The sequence below is a fragment of the Aristolochia californica genome, unplaced genomic scaffold (assembly GCF_029961685.1).
Source record: "Aristolochia californica isolate CCGP_79_NKW_82.1479 unplaced genomic scaffold, dmAriCali1.0.hap1 SCAF_11, whole genome shotgun sequence".
Classification (NCBI taxonomy): Eukaryota; Viridiplantae; Streptophyta; class Magnoliopsida; order Piperales; family Aristolochiaceae; genus Aristolochia; species Aristolochia californica.
This window is the reverse complement of record NW_027181782.1, coordinates 1,143,949-1,159,497: the sequence shown is the minus strand read 5'-3', so window position 1 is coordinate 1,159,497 and position 15,549 is coordinate 1,143,949. Positions and strand designations below refer to the sequence as shown.

General features: G+C 38.0%; 1 protein-coding gene across 4 annotated transcripts in view; it reads left to right on the top strand.

The window, feature by feature from the left end:
* The window catches only part of LOC137943982 (lysine-specific demethylase JMJ17), a 59,065-nt gene extending 43,825 nt beyond the window's left edge, over nucleotides 1-15,240 (top strand). Inside the window, exons 22-35 of one of the 4 annotated variants that reach the window (XM_068789454.1) lie at nucleotides 803-985; nucleotides 1,076-1,137; nucleotides 8,649-8,724; nucleotides 9,410-9,559; nucleotides 9,640-9,770; nucleotides 11,198-11,318; nucleotides 11,394-11,467; nucleotides 12,043-12,187; nucleotides 12,747-12,896; nucleotides 13,278-13,373; nucleotides 13,454-13,549; nucleotides 13,626-13,834; nucleotides 14,138-14,395; nucleotides 14,719-15,240. In XM_068789454.1, the coding sequence (XP_068645555.1) occupies nucleotides 803-985; nucleotides 1,076-1,137; nucleotides 8,649-8,724; nucleotides 9,410-9,559; nucleotides 9,640-9,770; nucleotides 11,198-11,318; nucleotides 11,394-11,467; nucleotides 12,043-12,187; nucleotides 12,747-12,896; nucleotides 13,278-13,373; nucleotides 13,454-13,549; nucleotides 13,626-13,834; nucleotides 14,138-14,372 (1,728 nt within the window). In that variant the 3' untranslated portion in view covers nucleotides 14,373-14,395; nucleotides 14,719-15,240. Of the gene's footprint in view, nucleotides 1-802; nucleotides 986-1,075; nucleotides 1,138-8,648; nucleotides 8,725-9,409; nucleotides 9,560-9,639; nucleotides 9,771-11,197; nucleotides 11,319-11,393; nucleotides 11,468-12,042; nucleotides 12,188-12,746; nucleotides 12,897-13,277; nucleotides 13,374-13,453; nucleotides 13,550-13,625; nucleotides 13,835-14,137; nucleotides 14,461-14,718 lie in introns of those variants that run through there. The other 3 variants (XM_068789453.1, XM_068789455.1, XM_068789452.1) reach the window with 3 other exon arrangements.
* The last annotated feature ends 309 nt before the right edge of the window (nucleotides 15,241-15,549 follow it).

The window sequence follows — 15,549 nt, the reverse complement described above, 5'->3', positions numbered from 1 at the left end:
AGAGTCCCCCCCTTTTGATGTTCTTGCCTTTGGGCTTTTTAATAAAGTGCCTTATTTAAAACAAAAAAAAAACTTTCTTGGGTCCCTAGGCATGTGCAATTCAGTGAAAGCAGATCAGATGGCTCTTGAGTGGAAGCAAGCTGTACACCCATAAATTCTCCTCTCCGCTAGTCATTGAAGGAGACATAGCAAATATAATAAGCCAAGGAAAGGTCACCTCCCCAAGGGAGGCTTGCCTATGTCTTTGAGGAAATTAAAGACCTTTATAATCAGTTTACAATTACTTGGGAGCATATCCATTGGGGAGCTAACAATGTATCACATGGCCTTGCTAAGGATGGTGTCTCTCACCAATCTATGCTTGTTAGAGACTCCCGTCCCCTTGCTGTTTAGGGGTTGAGCTATTCTCTCCAAAATTCTCTATTCTTTTGTTTTTTAAAGTAATGAAAACTAACTTCTCAAAAGAAAATTGAAGACAGAGGAATATTGTCTTGTTCACTTAGCAGTTGTTGCATAGATGCAGTATTTTAGGCTGTTAAAATGACTGAACCAAAGTTTACGGTTCTTCCTACTGTTCTATACTTACTACAAAGAAGGATTAGAAATACCTCTTAGAATTGAAATAAACTTACATTATGTTTCTGTCACTGCTATGACCATAGTGACTTGCCTCCTATACAAAGATGCTGAAAATGTGTTAGAGATCTTCAAAGTTTTGGTAGTGGTAATTTGGTTAGAGCAGTTAAGTTGAATACATGCCTATCATTACATTGGAAAACTGATACATACTTTTGGTGTACAGAAGGTGGATAAATTGATAGAGGAAGCAGGCCATCTTCCTGAGGCCTATGAAAGTAGCATCTTTGTGAGTGCGTTAATTGATGGAGTGAAGTGGATGAAACAAGCTTCTATGGTAACTTCTAAGTCAAGTACTGTGAAAAGGTACAAGTTAAGTGATGTTGAAGCACTTCTTAAAGAAGCTCAGGTATTAATTCCTGTACTGCTTTGCAACTAATTGTTATACCCATATTTTGTTCACTTACTTTTTTTTTGTTTTTAATGCCTCAACATTCAGAGAATCAAAATTCCACTATCTGCAATGGTTACTGAACTTGTTACTGTTATCGAGAAGCATAAGTAAGTTTTTTTGTGTTTGAGCTCCTTTTTTCCTTGGTTTAGTTTTCGTTCAAGTGACACAAAAATGTTGTGTTCCTTCTTTCAAAAAAAAGAAGAAAAAAAAGAAATACTGTGTTATGTTTGATTTATTGGCTTTCCTTTAGTGCTTTGTAAAATAATCTGCTACATGTTAAGCACAAAAGTGAAGTGATCTGAACGACTTTTTTTGAAAGAATTCTTAAAACAAAATTCCAACAAAACTCAACTGCATTTGTCAAACCATGCTTCTTGGTTTTATTTTAAATCATAATTTTTTTTCTTAGTGTGCATACTGTGCTTATCTTGCCCTGAGCTAGAAACCTTGGTGGTTGCCCCAAGAAGACTTCCTCTTTTAATAAGATTTTCGCTTTTTTTTTTTAAACACTTTGAGAAATCTGTAAAAAAATGACTGTTAAACATCTAGTTGGTAAACAGGCTATTGTTCACAACAACAGAGATAATAATAAGAACAGAACAAAGTTGAGCCACTGGATAGATACTCAGGTAATCAACCCCATATGCATAGGTATAGCTTTTATCAGTTGGCTTTGAACCATTGAACCAAACCAAGCAACTGGTATTAATAGCAAATACACAGTCGTAGCTATTTATATTATTCATAGGAGGCTCAGCAAGTTCCCATGTTTTTCTGAAAAGTTAGGCGTGCATTCGTTTTCTTATTCTTCCTAGGTAGATGAGCCAAGCCTTCTGCGGGAGATTTTGAAACAAAAATAGAAGATAAGGACAGGGCAAAAGAACAATAAGAAATAGACAGCACATGAAAAGACACATTTCGATAGTTAATGTTCGATTGAAGACCTGACATCATTCTAAAGAGCAATAGGAATGCTAGATCAGAATAGCTTACAAGTGAATAGATGGAGCTGCAATTGAAGTGGATGACTTTTTTTCATTTTTCTTTGGGAATTCAATGAGGAGAAGATTATGTCAAGATAGAGAAAAGAAAGGTTCATAGGACTATAAGGAGCAAGATGTACCACACTTGAAGGAGGGGAAAACAATCTAATCCCTGAAGCAGCAGCTCGTTTCAGCTGATCCAGCAGATGATTGTTTAAGAGTACCTTCAGGAGCCTCTTGTGCGTTCTTATTCCTAAATGTACACCTGAAGTGGATTGGGGGGAGATAACATTCGACCATCCTTCAAAGTAACATGCAACAAAAAGGATGCAGATGGAAAATTTGAATCAGTAATATTACCAACTTTGGAAAAAATAGGTTGTGTTACTAAAGAGTGTGTGGTTAGCACTAACACAATTTACAAGACTTTGCATGAAAACACTTACACCTATTTCTGTGTGATACTAACGCAAGAAAAAGGCATTTTGTTGACTGAGGAGACACAATGCCTAAGCTTGGATACAAACAATGGAGAGGGACTGAGGAAATTAGACCTGAAAGGAGTTTGGCCATTTAACATAGAGAAAGAAATCTGTTATAAAAAAGTAAAAAAGAGGGAAACATACAGGGAGAACAGCTTCACCCTAATCAACTGTTTGATTGATTTATTTATTTTTAAATAGTGAACGAAACAATGACTAGAGATACAGTAGCCATGTATTTTAAATGTATTGATTGTCATTTCTGACAATTTTGCAATTCAGCCCTAGTCGGCTCATCCTAGGCATCTCGCTACCTAAGCTGGGGAAGATTCTGATCTTTGCATGCCCATATTCCTTGGGCTCTCTGGAAAGAGCGTAACAACAGAAGATTTAATTGTAAGCTCAGAAATGCTGATGAGCTTTCTTGCATCATCGTTAGGCAGATTTCTTCTTGGCTTCACACCAAGGAGTTCACTAGCTTGATGGGCACCTCTCTCTGCAATAACTGGTGTGCATTGGCTAACACGTCTGCCCCCTCTCGCCCTCCTACCAACATTGCATGGAAACTTCCTTGGCTGGATTGATCAAGCTCAATTTCGATAGAAGCGCTTGCAGCAATCCAGGCATTGCTGGGTTTGCTGAGTTCTTTCGTGATTCAACTGTTGCTTCTCTCACCTCTTATGCTGGTTTGATGGGTATTGCGGATTCCATTTCTGCAGAGTTCTTTGCCCTCCTCCAAGGGTTCATCATTTTTCAGGACCATCTCAGTGGCCCCTTCCTCATCGAGGGTGATTTGCAGGTGGTGATTAGTTGGTGTTCTTCCTTCATTGAGCCGCCTTGGAGACACAAGACCATCTTCCACCAAATTCCTGACATTGTATCTTTATTTCTCTGTTCTTGGTCTCATGTATTTCTTTAGCCGACTCACCTGCTAAGCAGGGTGCCTACCTTCAATCTCTTGTGTCGAGGGAGTACCCCTCTACCTTGCTTTATAATTCTTTGGCTTTCTTAATAAAACTCTCATTTATTTAAAATAAAAAATAAAAAAGCACAAGTAATGGAGGTCAGAGTTTGGGCTGGCTACCTAATAATGATACAGCTTTTAAGAATTTACACAGATTTTTTTCAACAAAGAGAGTTGGTTTATGTGAGGAGTGCTAGCTGTTCGAGGAGAGGTTTTGTACTTGACTGACAATGTGAAAGGAATGTATAAATGGATGACCACATGATTGTATGGGCCAGCTTGGTCCCTGTAGCCTTCTCTCTCTCTCTCTCTCTCTCCCCCCTCAATCTCACCATTTATCTTCCTTTTTCTTTCATGCCAATAGCTTTTCTAAACCCCAAAAAATCATCTCAAGTTTCCCTTTCTTGAGTTCAGGTACCAACTTATTTTCTTTTTAGGTGGTTCTAACAATTTGGCATTAGAACCGACTTTTCTCAGGTTTTTCATCACCAAGAATTGTTTTTTTCTTTTTTTTTGCATTAGTTTATTCCTTGGAAGAAAAATCTAAGAGTCTACTTTCTAACACAGCAATTGGTTTGTTGATCCTATTTTTCTAGTGAAGAAACCAACATTAGAAGTATCAAAGGTCATGTGGGAAGCTTGTTGCAAGCAGCAGCACCGAAGCTTCAAACGAATGAGACTCCTTTCAATTGATTGACAGACTATTGTAGTATGTACTAAAGCCTTCTCGGGTTCAGTATAGCTCCAGAAACCTGTTAACAAGATGCTCCTTATGGATGGATGGATTTACTGCTGGTATATATGGGCTATGGCTGATCAGAGTCTGATTTGAATGAGCTTCAAGCAGCAGTTCATTGTCTGATGGTGAATCAAAGAGAAAGTGAAGGTTGAATTATCCAAAAGCTAAATTTTATATTTAGAATGATTGGGAGGAAGCCCAAATTGCCAAACACAGCTGAGTCTACAACTGAGGCTCCATGGCAAAGGGGGTTGCCTACAACTGAGGCTTGTTTAATTAAACTTTCCAAATAAGTCTGCCACTCTTAGGATCTTCCATTCCCATGGATAATGCCATGGTCGACCTTCATGCAAGGTTTGTTTGCATTCTGCCCGGCTTTCCTGAAGAAGTATACAACACTGCATAGATAACAACTCAGGCTTCAGTGATGGTGAAGCTGCCAAATGTGGCTGCAGATAAGCGCCATCTCTCACCTTCTTTAAGTACTTGCTGGAACTGGCCCTGTAGTTGTTACAGGAGCTGCATTTGTTGGCCTTGTAGGTGCTCGAGGCAAGTTAACAAAGCTTCCGGTATTCAGCTTCTCATGGACATGAAATGCTGCTTGGTGCTCCACATGCATGGGCAATAATTCAATCTCTTCTATTGTGCTTTTGGCTAGTAAACCTGCATATCTGTAGCAAGTTCTGCAACTTCTGTCGTCCATGACCAATCGATGTGATTCGCTAATTGTTCGAACTCTGCTTGATAGACCTTGATTTTACCCATTTGTCTGAGCTTTGATAGGGAAATATTGAACCCTTTGTACTTGGTTGCCCAAGGATCACACATAATGCGCACACAAAGGTCTCTCAATCTAGACTTGGTCTCATTGCAAAGTACCACTTGTTAGCTTCCCCTTTAAAATAAAAAGAGGTCAATAAAAGTTTTTGATTTTCCTTGGTTTGGTGGAACTTGAAGAATTGCTCTGTCTTGTAAGCCCAATGGTTGGGTCCTTGATGATCTTGAATTGTAGAAAGTCGAGTTTGGGGAGTGTAGGCTGCAAACTTCCTCTGGGCATAGGACTTGCATTACGTTTCTTGCGGACTAGTTAGTCTTCAGCGTTGCTATTGTCTAGCTTGTTGTTGTCTGGTCCCCTTGGAGTAGCTTGCCCATGTCATAAAAAATCATGTTCAATTTGCAATCATTTTGTCTTCTTAACTCTATTTGGCTGATCATTGAATTTCTCATCGACCGTGTGAGTGTTTGAGTTAACACTGGGAGGCTTGAGTTTTTATTCAAATTTCTATCAGATTGGCTTTGATTTGGTTGTCTCATTTAATGAACCTGTCCATGTGTGGGAGGTGAGGCTATCCATCCAATTTATAATGCTTGAATAGCCTTGTTTTGCTCCATTCGTAAATGACTATGGGCAACAGGCTAGCAAGAATGATTTACCAAACACATTAGGGATGTTCATGACACTGTCCTCTTTACGTTGAAATGTTGCTGAACATTTTGGGGCTAGTGGTGCTAGTCCACATTCCACACCTTGTGTATAAGAGGGACAAAGAGATGCAAAGAAAACATAAATTAGGTCACCCTAACAAATGTTTCTCCAATAAAGTGTTGAGTGGGAAAAAAAGTCCCACATTCAAAAATGAGAAAAAAGTTAGTGGGTTATAAAGTTGATCAATAGGCCTTCTAAGTGGCTAGTTATTTTGGGATGGAATCGGGCTCAACCCAAAAAATTCAACATGGTATCAGAGTAGGCTGTGTATGTGGGCAAAGGCCAAGCTTGTGCTCCCTAGGTTATCTGTGTATTATGTGCTCCATAAGGTAGGAGTTTGTATGTTGTGGGCTCCATGAAGGAGTTTGTGTGTCCCATTATGGTTTGTGCCCCATTAGACGGTTTTTGCCCACGTCTCGAGCTTGTTATGTATAGGGGTGGCATCAAGTCAAGCCAAGCTTGAACTTGGTGCAGATTTGAGCTATTCTTGACCTTTAAGACTTCAAGCTCGAGCTTAACGTTGAGCCTTAAATTGAACTTGAGCTTGAGCTTGACAATTTTAAATAACTCAAACCCAAGCTTGAGCTTGAGCTTGAGCTTGGTTCAAGCTCAATATACATTTAAAATTAAAAAAAATAAAAAGTTACAGAAATAAATAGAAAGAAATTTGGTGATGAGCTTGGTACCATTGAATTGCACGCTATTGCAGAGGAGTCCAAGACTTTGCAAGAGGCATACTAATGTACAATAGCCAGCTTAATAAACCTAATAGAAAGAGTAAACTTCTCCATCAATAGTGTTTTATTCCATTTGCAAACAGGAACATCGGATGTTGAGGGACCCAAAAGGACTAAATGGTCGATCGTCTTTTGAGGTATGAGGTAAATAAGAGAAATCATCAACCAACTAAAAGAGAATTGATGAGAGCAATTAAGGTAAAGAGTATTTTTGTAAGAAATCTATGTTGACGAGTCGGCTTATGAGCTGACAAGTCGAGTTTGGAAAATCTCAAACTCAGTTGGTTATATTTAACGAGCCTTATTCCAAGTTTGAGCTCGAGCCAAGCTCAAGTAAAAACTGAATTGAGCTGAGATTTTCTTGAGTCGAGCTCAATTCAGCTTGTGAGTCGGTTTGGTTCAGTGCCACCCGTAGTTATGTGTAGGCCTGGACGTAAGGAGTGTTGAGTGGGAAAAAAAGATCCACATTGAAAAATGAGATGAAAAATTATTTGGTTAGAAGTTGAGTAATAGGCCTCCTAAGTGACTAGTCATTTTGGTATGGAACAAGGCTTAACCCAAATATCCAACATATGGTATGTGACCTTTTTTTAGCCCTAATTAAAATTTCTTAATTAACTTTAACCCTAATTCCCTTTAATGACAAAAAGTACCCCTCTAGCACTCCCTTACTGCTTAAACCTAGTAATTAATGTAGGGTATCCCATGCCAGCACTGCATCTGTATAATGAATGCCCCTTACTCTTAATTGCATGTTTACCCTAGCTTTAATTCAGTAAGGACTAAACTAGGTTTACAACTTAACCATGGATGAACAAGGTGAACATGGATTAAGGTCTCTGGCAAAGAAATCCTACCATGCATGTTTATTGAGCTTGTCCCGGCATCTGTCTATAGGATCTTTATTTTGAGGGGCAGGGGAGAAGGTGAAAATTTTATTGTGATAAAGGATATCCTCAGAGGCACATACAACTACTAACAACGAGTAACATTAGAATTGATATGGGAATTCTAACAGAGCATCCCAAAACACCTTTAGGCCCCCTAGAACATTGCATTAGCAGAATAAAAGGGGAACCCCAGAGGCAAGTACAACTACTAACAATGAATACCACTAGAATCGATATGGGAATTCCTGACAGAGCATCCAAAACACCTTTAGCCCCCTAGAACGTTGCATTAGTACTGACATGGGTTTTTGTACCATAGAAGAACCAGCCATAAAAAGTTAATTATTCCTAGACCATTCATCAAATTTCTTAAGGGATTAAATGTTATTCTCCTTTTTGCTGCAATGAACAATACTGAACAAACCCACAACGTCTTCTTCTTCTTCTTCTTCTTTCCGTTTTTGAATGTTGAACACCATACCCTTGTGCGACCTAAACCTAAGAACTCATTCTAGAAACCTCCCCATGTGGCTCTTGAGCCAAAGGTTCACAAGTTGACCACACCCCGATTCCGAATATGCACCCACCAGCACAAATTACAGCAAGATAGCATTAGCAACAACTCCAATAAATACTTAAAACTGATCCTACTTGAAATCTTACTGCACCAAACAATCCACTATTTTTATGCAAACACCAACTAAAAAGACATTAATGGAAAATAGGAAGAAACCGGAGCAGCACTTTACTCCTTTTTCTGATAATTAGCTCATCTAGTCATTGCCTTAATCAACACCAGCAGTCATATGGCCATCAACCATTAAGGTCGTGGCAGAAAAGACAGAAAGATTGAAACTTAAAGTCATGGAGACAAAAATAAATTAGCTTTTCCAATCTGAATATGTGAAGTGGAAGGAGGGAGAAGAAAGGAATTAGAGAGTTCTTACCCGGAAAGGGTCCATGCCTGCTCTAATTCTATATAAGATCTGAAACTAGCAAGTAATAGGTTGAAAATGTGGAAGGTGATGAGCAACATATTGACCCATTTTTGGCGAGAAAACTCTAATCAGGGAACAAGTCGATCCCTAAATCTATTATTTGTAAATTTAATTGCAAATGATATAAAGATTGAAAAGAAATAAAAAGAAAATAAACAATTTATAATGATAAGGATGCCCCTTATGAATAAATATACATAATTTGACTGTTCTGAATGCATAATTTTTTCGAAAGACCCATGTTTTGTATCATTCTCCCTTTACCATTTGTTCTTAAAGACATCTTTGTTTTGTTTCGTTTAGTAGTTTTTTTCATTTCCCATAAATTTCTAAATGCAGGTCTTGGCAACAGAAGGTAAATGAGTTCTTCAGTAGCAGTGGGAAGCAATTATGGCCATTGTTGTTAGAACTCAAGGTAAATCACGTTGCGAAGGTTAAGATAATCTCTTTGTATCACTGAGTGGGATTGCAGTCAAGGAATCGTGGATCCTTATTTTTTTATGTCTTTATTCACTTTGTTTCTTCTGTTGGAGGTACTACTATGTTGAAAAGTTTGCAAATCCATGCATGATAAGGGTGTTTTCTTTTTTTTTTTTTTACTTTTTGCTTTGATGCCTGCTCTTATTATAATAGTTTGCAAAAAGACCCTTTATACATTCCTTTCTTGCTATTTTGGTTCAGCTTATCTTGATTTCCTCATTACAGCTTAAGGCATTATGTATAAAATTGGACTCTTATGTAAAATATATGTGTGTGTGTGTATATATATAAAACTTAGGTACTTCTATGTAAATAGTTAATATACTTGAGTAGGGCTGATATCGCAATTTGTTTTGAACCAGTGTGCCCTTTATATACAAAGAACTCATGTTTCAGTTACATCCGTTTTGGATGTAAAGCATGTGGAAGATGAAAGTGATTTCGGAATAACAAATGTTCTTCCAGATAGAATTATGGTTAAAACTAAAAAACTTCACTTCTCTCTTGGAAGCAAATTGTACTCTAGTTGACAAAAATTTTTCCTTTAAGTTAAAACCTTGTTGTTCCCTGACTCCCTTTCTCTCTCTACCCCTGCTCATCTGTTTGGTGGATAAATCTAGGATCTTGGAGAATCTGATGCACTTGATAGTATGGAGCTGCACAAAGTCACATCTGAGACTGCAAAAGTTGACAAGTGGATAATGCGTTGCAAGGACCTGGTGGTGCCCATTACTGGTGATCTGGGCTCCTTGTCTCTTGCTCTCACAAAGGTATTACCTCCTCTGCTTACTATAAAGTGATGTAAGGTTCCTGAGGCTCTGTTTTTCATCTACATTCTATATTTTTGCAGATTAAAAATACCTTGGATAGAAGTTTGTGTATAATTGGCGAGTCTGAGAGCTGCAGGAGTATGGTGTTCTGTTTATGCTTCTCCAGTAACCCTGAGCATGATATATTGGCTTGTTCAACCTGCAAGAACTGGTAAGGTACTTAACTTTTTTCTAATGTTTGTATATTTGGTTAATGTATGTATATTGGTTTGTTTTCAAAATCTGTGAGGATGCATTTATGTTTTACATTCCAAGAAATTTTATGCATTGTTGTGTTAAAAAATGATGCCTTTTGGATCTCTGCATCATCTGCTCTGCTTATGAATTCATATTATATTAACTGCAATATTAAGAACTTGAGATCACTTTTTTTCTGAGAATGGTTGCGATATATTTATGAAGTGGTGTGAACCTAAGACTCAAATCAACTGGGCCTGGCCTGTGAATCAATTGCTGAGCCCTTTGCGGAGAAAACTTTTTAGTGAGGTCATCCTGACAAGTGTTTGAGTGCTTGTCCCTGCACCAAATAACACAACCTCCTAGAAAAATCCAGTTTCTGTGCACTAGTATGAACAGTTAATTCTGAGAGCACTAATATTAATTTCTGTGAAAGGCTTGTCCCTTCTTGTTATTTAGTTAGTTCTTGGTTTATGTTGTTTCTAGATGGTAGATTCTTGATTGTGTTAATCATTTTGTATTTCGGCGATTTGGCTTTTGTCTATTAAACCTCTTTTTAGAATGGGTCAGTAACTAAAATAAGGTTCCGGTTCAAAGCTGTTCTCCAGTTTCTATTACATTAAACGTTATGAACCCACTTAAGGTAAAGGCTATTGCATGGCTGAAAAGGATTTCCTTGGTAAGAGAATGGAAGTTTATTTCTGGTGATCTACTTTCTCTAGATTTATCTATTTATTGTTTCCTGTTTGTCGTCGTCGTCGTTGTTGTTATTATCATTAGTATTGTTATTATCTTTAGTATTATTTATTAGTAGTATTAACATTAGTTATCATTATTATAGTACTACTACTACTAAGCTTCAATGAACATACCGAAAGTGCAATGGAAAATATGAGGTTGAAAGTATGAATGATATCATGCCATCTCGTTCACTTTATCTAGCAAAAGTAGCAAAATTGGAAAACAACAACAAGGGGTGACTTCTGCTCTCACATCTTCTCCAAATGAACAGTCTTGGGCTTTGAACAAAGAATTTATTTTTTTCAAGTTAGTCTTCCCTGAATTGCAGTGAATTAGGCATGACGTTGAGCTTCTTTAACCATCGGCCATCTCTGATCTATCAGAAATCCTAGAGGAATTCTGCGTTACAGTTGCATCTGATATTTATCCACTTAACTTGAAACTGCTCCCAGCCCAGACAGTTTGATGATAGTTTTGTTGTTTTTGTTTTCGTTTTTAAAGGACTTCGACATGGTTATTTTTTTTTTGCTCGTCTTTAGAGGTTTTGTTTACATTTTTTTCTAGTCTATTTGACTGTTATATTTGATTACTATTATGTGTTGTTTAGCTATTATTTTAAAGTTATTCTTATAAGGCATGGAATTTAATTGATTTGTGTAGGTACCATCTGTCATGTGTGGGGCCATCGCTTGCAATTGGGAGTGGAGTTAAAGAATACATATGCCCTTTCTGTCTTTGCATGGACGGTGGATCTATTTCTGGAAAATCAGGATGGCATCTTGTATGTAAATTTGTGAAGACGTCTACCTAGTTGGACAAAATGGCATTGTTTGACGTAATTTTTTTCATGTTACAGCTTTCTAGAAGAAACCGCCCCAGATTGAAGATGTTTGTAGAACTTTTACATGACGCCAAGAATCTTTATGAAGGGTAATGTCTCACGTTTTCTTGTCCAGTTGAGGATGCATTGGTACTTTCTGTATCATTTTCCTGTCATTCCTCTTATCTTGTTCTCCAGTATCATTTTCATGTCATTCTTCTATCTTGTTCTCTATTTGAAATATTCATGAACATATAGTTTCCTTATATTATGTTCTCTTGGTAGTGGATGTTGGAAACTTTGATCCATGCCATGTGAATTGGGGCTCCATCTTACGTTTTGTCCTACTGATTGAAAGAGATGTTTGTAAGTTGGCCATAGTAAAAAAAGTCAATTGGACAATGGCCTTTCCATCTGAGTTTGCCATCAAAATCTGGATTTTCGCCAGAATCTGATGGTCACTTGCCCATATTTTGGTTGTATTGTTAGATGGTTCATCCATGCTAGGGTTCTCTCAGGCTGGCCTTAGTGGTTTCAATGTGTAGCATGGTTGGCTGAATGAGTATCGTGGGGGTGCTTTATGCTAATTTAACATGTAGTGGGTGTGACTACTTTAATGTCTGTCTTTGCTTTTTCTTTCTTCATCATAGTTATATTATTTCATAGTAGCTATTATAACTGGCAGTATTGAAGAAAGAGATCTTGTCGAAGAACTTGTGGAACGATCTCTGGCATGCAAGTTGCACTTGGCTGACACCGTGGACAATGTTCTTTCTCACACACAGAAAGATCTCTGTTGTACATCCAAAAGACTGTTGGTCACATTGAAGGTTTATTCTTCTGTTTTGCGCTGCCCTTTTCCTTTTGTTAATGGCTAGTCTTAGGAGCTATCAATTGCTTTCTTCTTTTGATGGTTGGAGATTGTTAGGGCTAGAGGTTCTGTGTTTTGGAAGACTTTTTGTAGCATAATGTGGCTAATGTGGGTCTCAGGTGCACCAGTCAGTGGGTCTACCCTATGTGGGGCAACTTCACGAGCACCCACTGGTGGGCATCCTAATTACCATCCAGTGGCCTCCACTTGGGATCTAAGATGAGGTTGCTGGTGTATGAATGGATTCCATTGACTGGCTTGCGAGACAAGACTAAAGAAAGGTTACTGTATCATGGGTAATTTTGGCTCAAACTTTAACTGGTGGGCAAATATTTTCATTTAAATGTCTTGCATTGACAAAGTCAAGCTTTGTGTCACTATCGCTTGTCATATTGAGTATCTTCATAATTATGATTTACCTTATTTTGTATCTTCATGGTGCTAATACAATGTTCAAAAGAAAGTTAGCTTAATTTTTCATTGAGGTTTTTGGATGTGAACAAGTTTTGTTTGTCCAGGTGGCAGCAATGGCTGGTGTGTATGACCATGAAGGTAGTTGTAACCTTCTTTTGGCACTGACCCGGCATTCATGGAAACTGAGAGTCATAAAGCTGTTAGAGGGTTCCAACAAGCCATCCATTGAACAGATTCTTCACTTATTGGATGAGGTATGCTTCTATGCTGCTCTGTGTGGGTACACACGAGAATACACATCAAAAGGCATGATGGATGTTTGTGCTTCTTTACAAGGTTTTGTTCTAGTTCTATTAGATGTTTACGTCATATTTTTTGCGTAGTCGGGGTACATGTCCTGGTGGTCTTTTTTGACTTCAACCATCATATACATTGAAAAGAAATCAGCTTCAGTACTCCATGCTTGCTTGAACTTCGATGAAGGACCAATTGCTGTGTTTGAGTCATATGGTTGTGTCATTTTTGCTGGTGCATTTGTTCTTTCACCACTTACAGTGGATCCTTCAGGGTCATGCTTTTCTACTTTGTCTTGTAAAGGAATTTCTTGCTAAGCCAAGTTAATGTTGATTTGACAGGGAACTGCAATTAATATATCGTCTCAAGATTACTACATGAAAAAGTTGACCGAAGTGAAGCACTTAGGTCTGCAGTGGGCAAGTCTTGCCAAGAAAGTATGGTACAAGCTCATTCTGTGTAAATGTAAATCACATACTCAAACAGCTCCACCCTCTTAATTATTGGCTTTATTCAGGTAGCTTCAGATTCAGAGCGGCTTGAGTTGGATAGAATATTTAATCTTATTCGGGAAGGAGAAAATCTGCCCATCTATTTTGAGAAGGAACTTAAGGTTAGCTCTAAAATTTTATATGGCAGTGCTACTTTCATTATAGAAACACCATTTCTAACTTTGTCTTGATATGCAGTTACTTCGAGTTCGAACTGAGCTCTACTGTATTTGCCGAAAACCATATGATCATAAACCAATGATAGCTTGTGATCGGTGTGATGAATGGTATCACTTTGATTGCATTAGTTTGGTGGACCCATCACCAAGGAGCTTCATTTGTGCGGCTTGCAAACCACCAGATACAGATTCTGCATCTCTTGCACCATTGACATGTGATGAAGACAGGTAGTGTTGACATTTGAGCATCTAAGTCTCGAATTTTTGTTTCTTGTTGACTCGTAGCAATGATTCTAAGTATCTGTATTGGTTCAAGGAAGGAAAATAAGATAAATTCTTGTTACTTTCTTTTAATATGTTCTGCTGTTTTTGCTCAAACCTGCTATTATCAATGTTTGATTTTATTTGACGAGTGAAAGTATGAACCCTTGTTTCTTAGACATTAGAACTTAATTTCCCAATATTTTGCGGGTAATCTATTAAGTGACAGCCGTGGTTGTTAGGATGTTAAATTCTATATCTTCTACACAGGTCAAGCACCGATGAAGGTCTGCAGACTCCACCACCTAGGCATACGGAATTGAAGAGAAGACCGCCCACAAAAGCTAGGTCTAGTTTGGAGCAGAAAATGATGGTTGCTACAGATCTGGTCAACATCTTAAGGTTTTCGAGTGAAACTGATCTTTTGTGGAGAAAAAGTCAGAAGCCATTGAGAAGAACAGCTAGAAAACGTAGCGAGTTTGAAAGCTTCTCCCACAATATCTGATTACAATAATTCTCGATGTCATGGTTCGTTTTTTGATAAAGTAATAATTCATTCTTTTATTTAATTTAAGCTAGTCCTTTACCAACCATGATAGCAGCGTAATGGCATCATTGTTTAGGTTTACCCATTTCCACTTATTCTTTTTCTTTTATAAATGAATCCTGTTTCTTACCCAACTTCAAGGTGGAGCACGTCTATATCTTGATCAACGATCATAAGACAAACTACTGCAGGCTATTGAACTGAGTGTATATCTAAAATTCAATCAACCACGGCTTCAAATTTACTAAGATGAGTCTTCTGTACGTCTAATCAGATTGCGAGCATTGTGTATCCTGGAATGCAGGTGGGATTTTGAGAATGCAAGCATGCGGTGCATCAGGGAATCGTACACCAAAGCTCTCTATGGATTTTCCACGTTTCTGCTATAGACGGACTTGTCATTCTGGTGGAGAGACGCATCTGGAAGGGAAAGAAAAACAAAATTAGATCTGAACTGATCTAAGTGGGAGGTGCAATGATCTGTGCCAGCAAATACAGTTGATATGGAACCTTGGCAGGCAACTCTGTATCCACTATGTATCGTTTGACATGAATCCTGACAGAAATGTAGATTATCATTACAAGAGGTAAACATGTTATCTTTGGTCTAGTTGCAGAGAAAAACTTAAGAAGAGGTAAGGGCCACAAACAGTTTAGTATTTCTCTTTAACTAAAGCTAAAGTCATCCTTATGTTGTCTGCAAAGGTGAAGAGCTGCAGGCTAATCAGCAGTTTTACTTTTTGTATGGATAGTTACGTCCTCAGGACGAATCATCCTGTGCATGTAATCTTATCTAAAGAATCCAGATAACTCCACTGAGCAACGACTGGTCTAATTCGCCAAATGGTACCATTGTCAATAGTGAATCTGCATTTCTGACGACCTTTTGCATAAATGAAGGGATAAATGATTTGGCAGGGCAAGCAGAATCAACTAACTTCAAATCATTTCATTTTGAAGTCTCCAAGAGAGTGCACATTGGATCCAATAAAGGAGATTTTGCAAATCCGGTCATTGTTTCAATGTAGCATCACATCAAATGGGGAAAGCTTCACTGTAGTGTCCCACATTCTTGTCAAAAGTCTTTCATGGGCGAAATCCCATCACCACTTTCTTTTACATAATTGGGGATAGA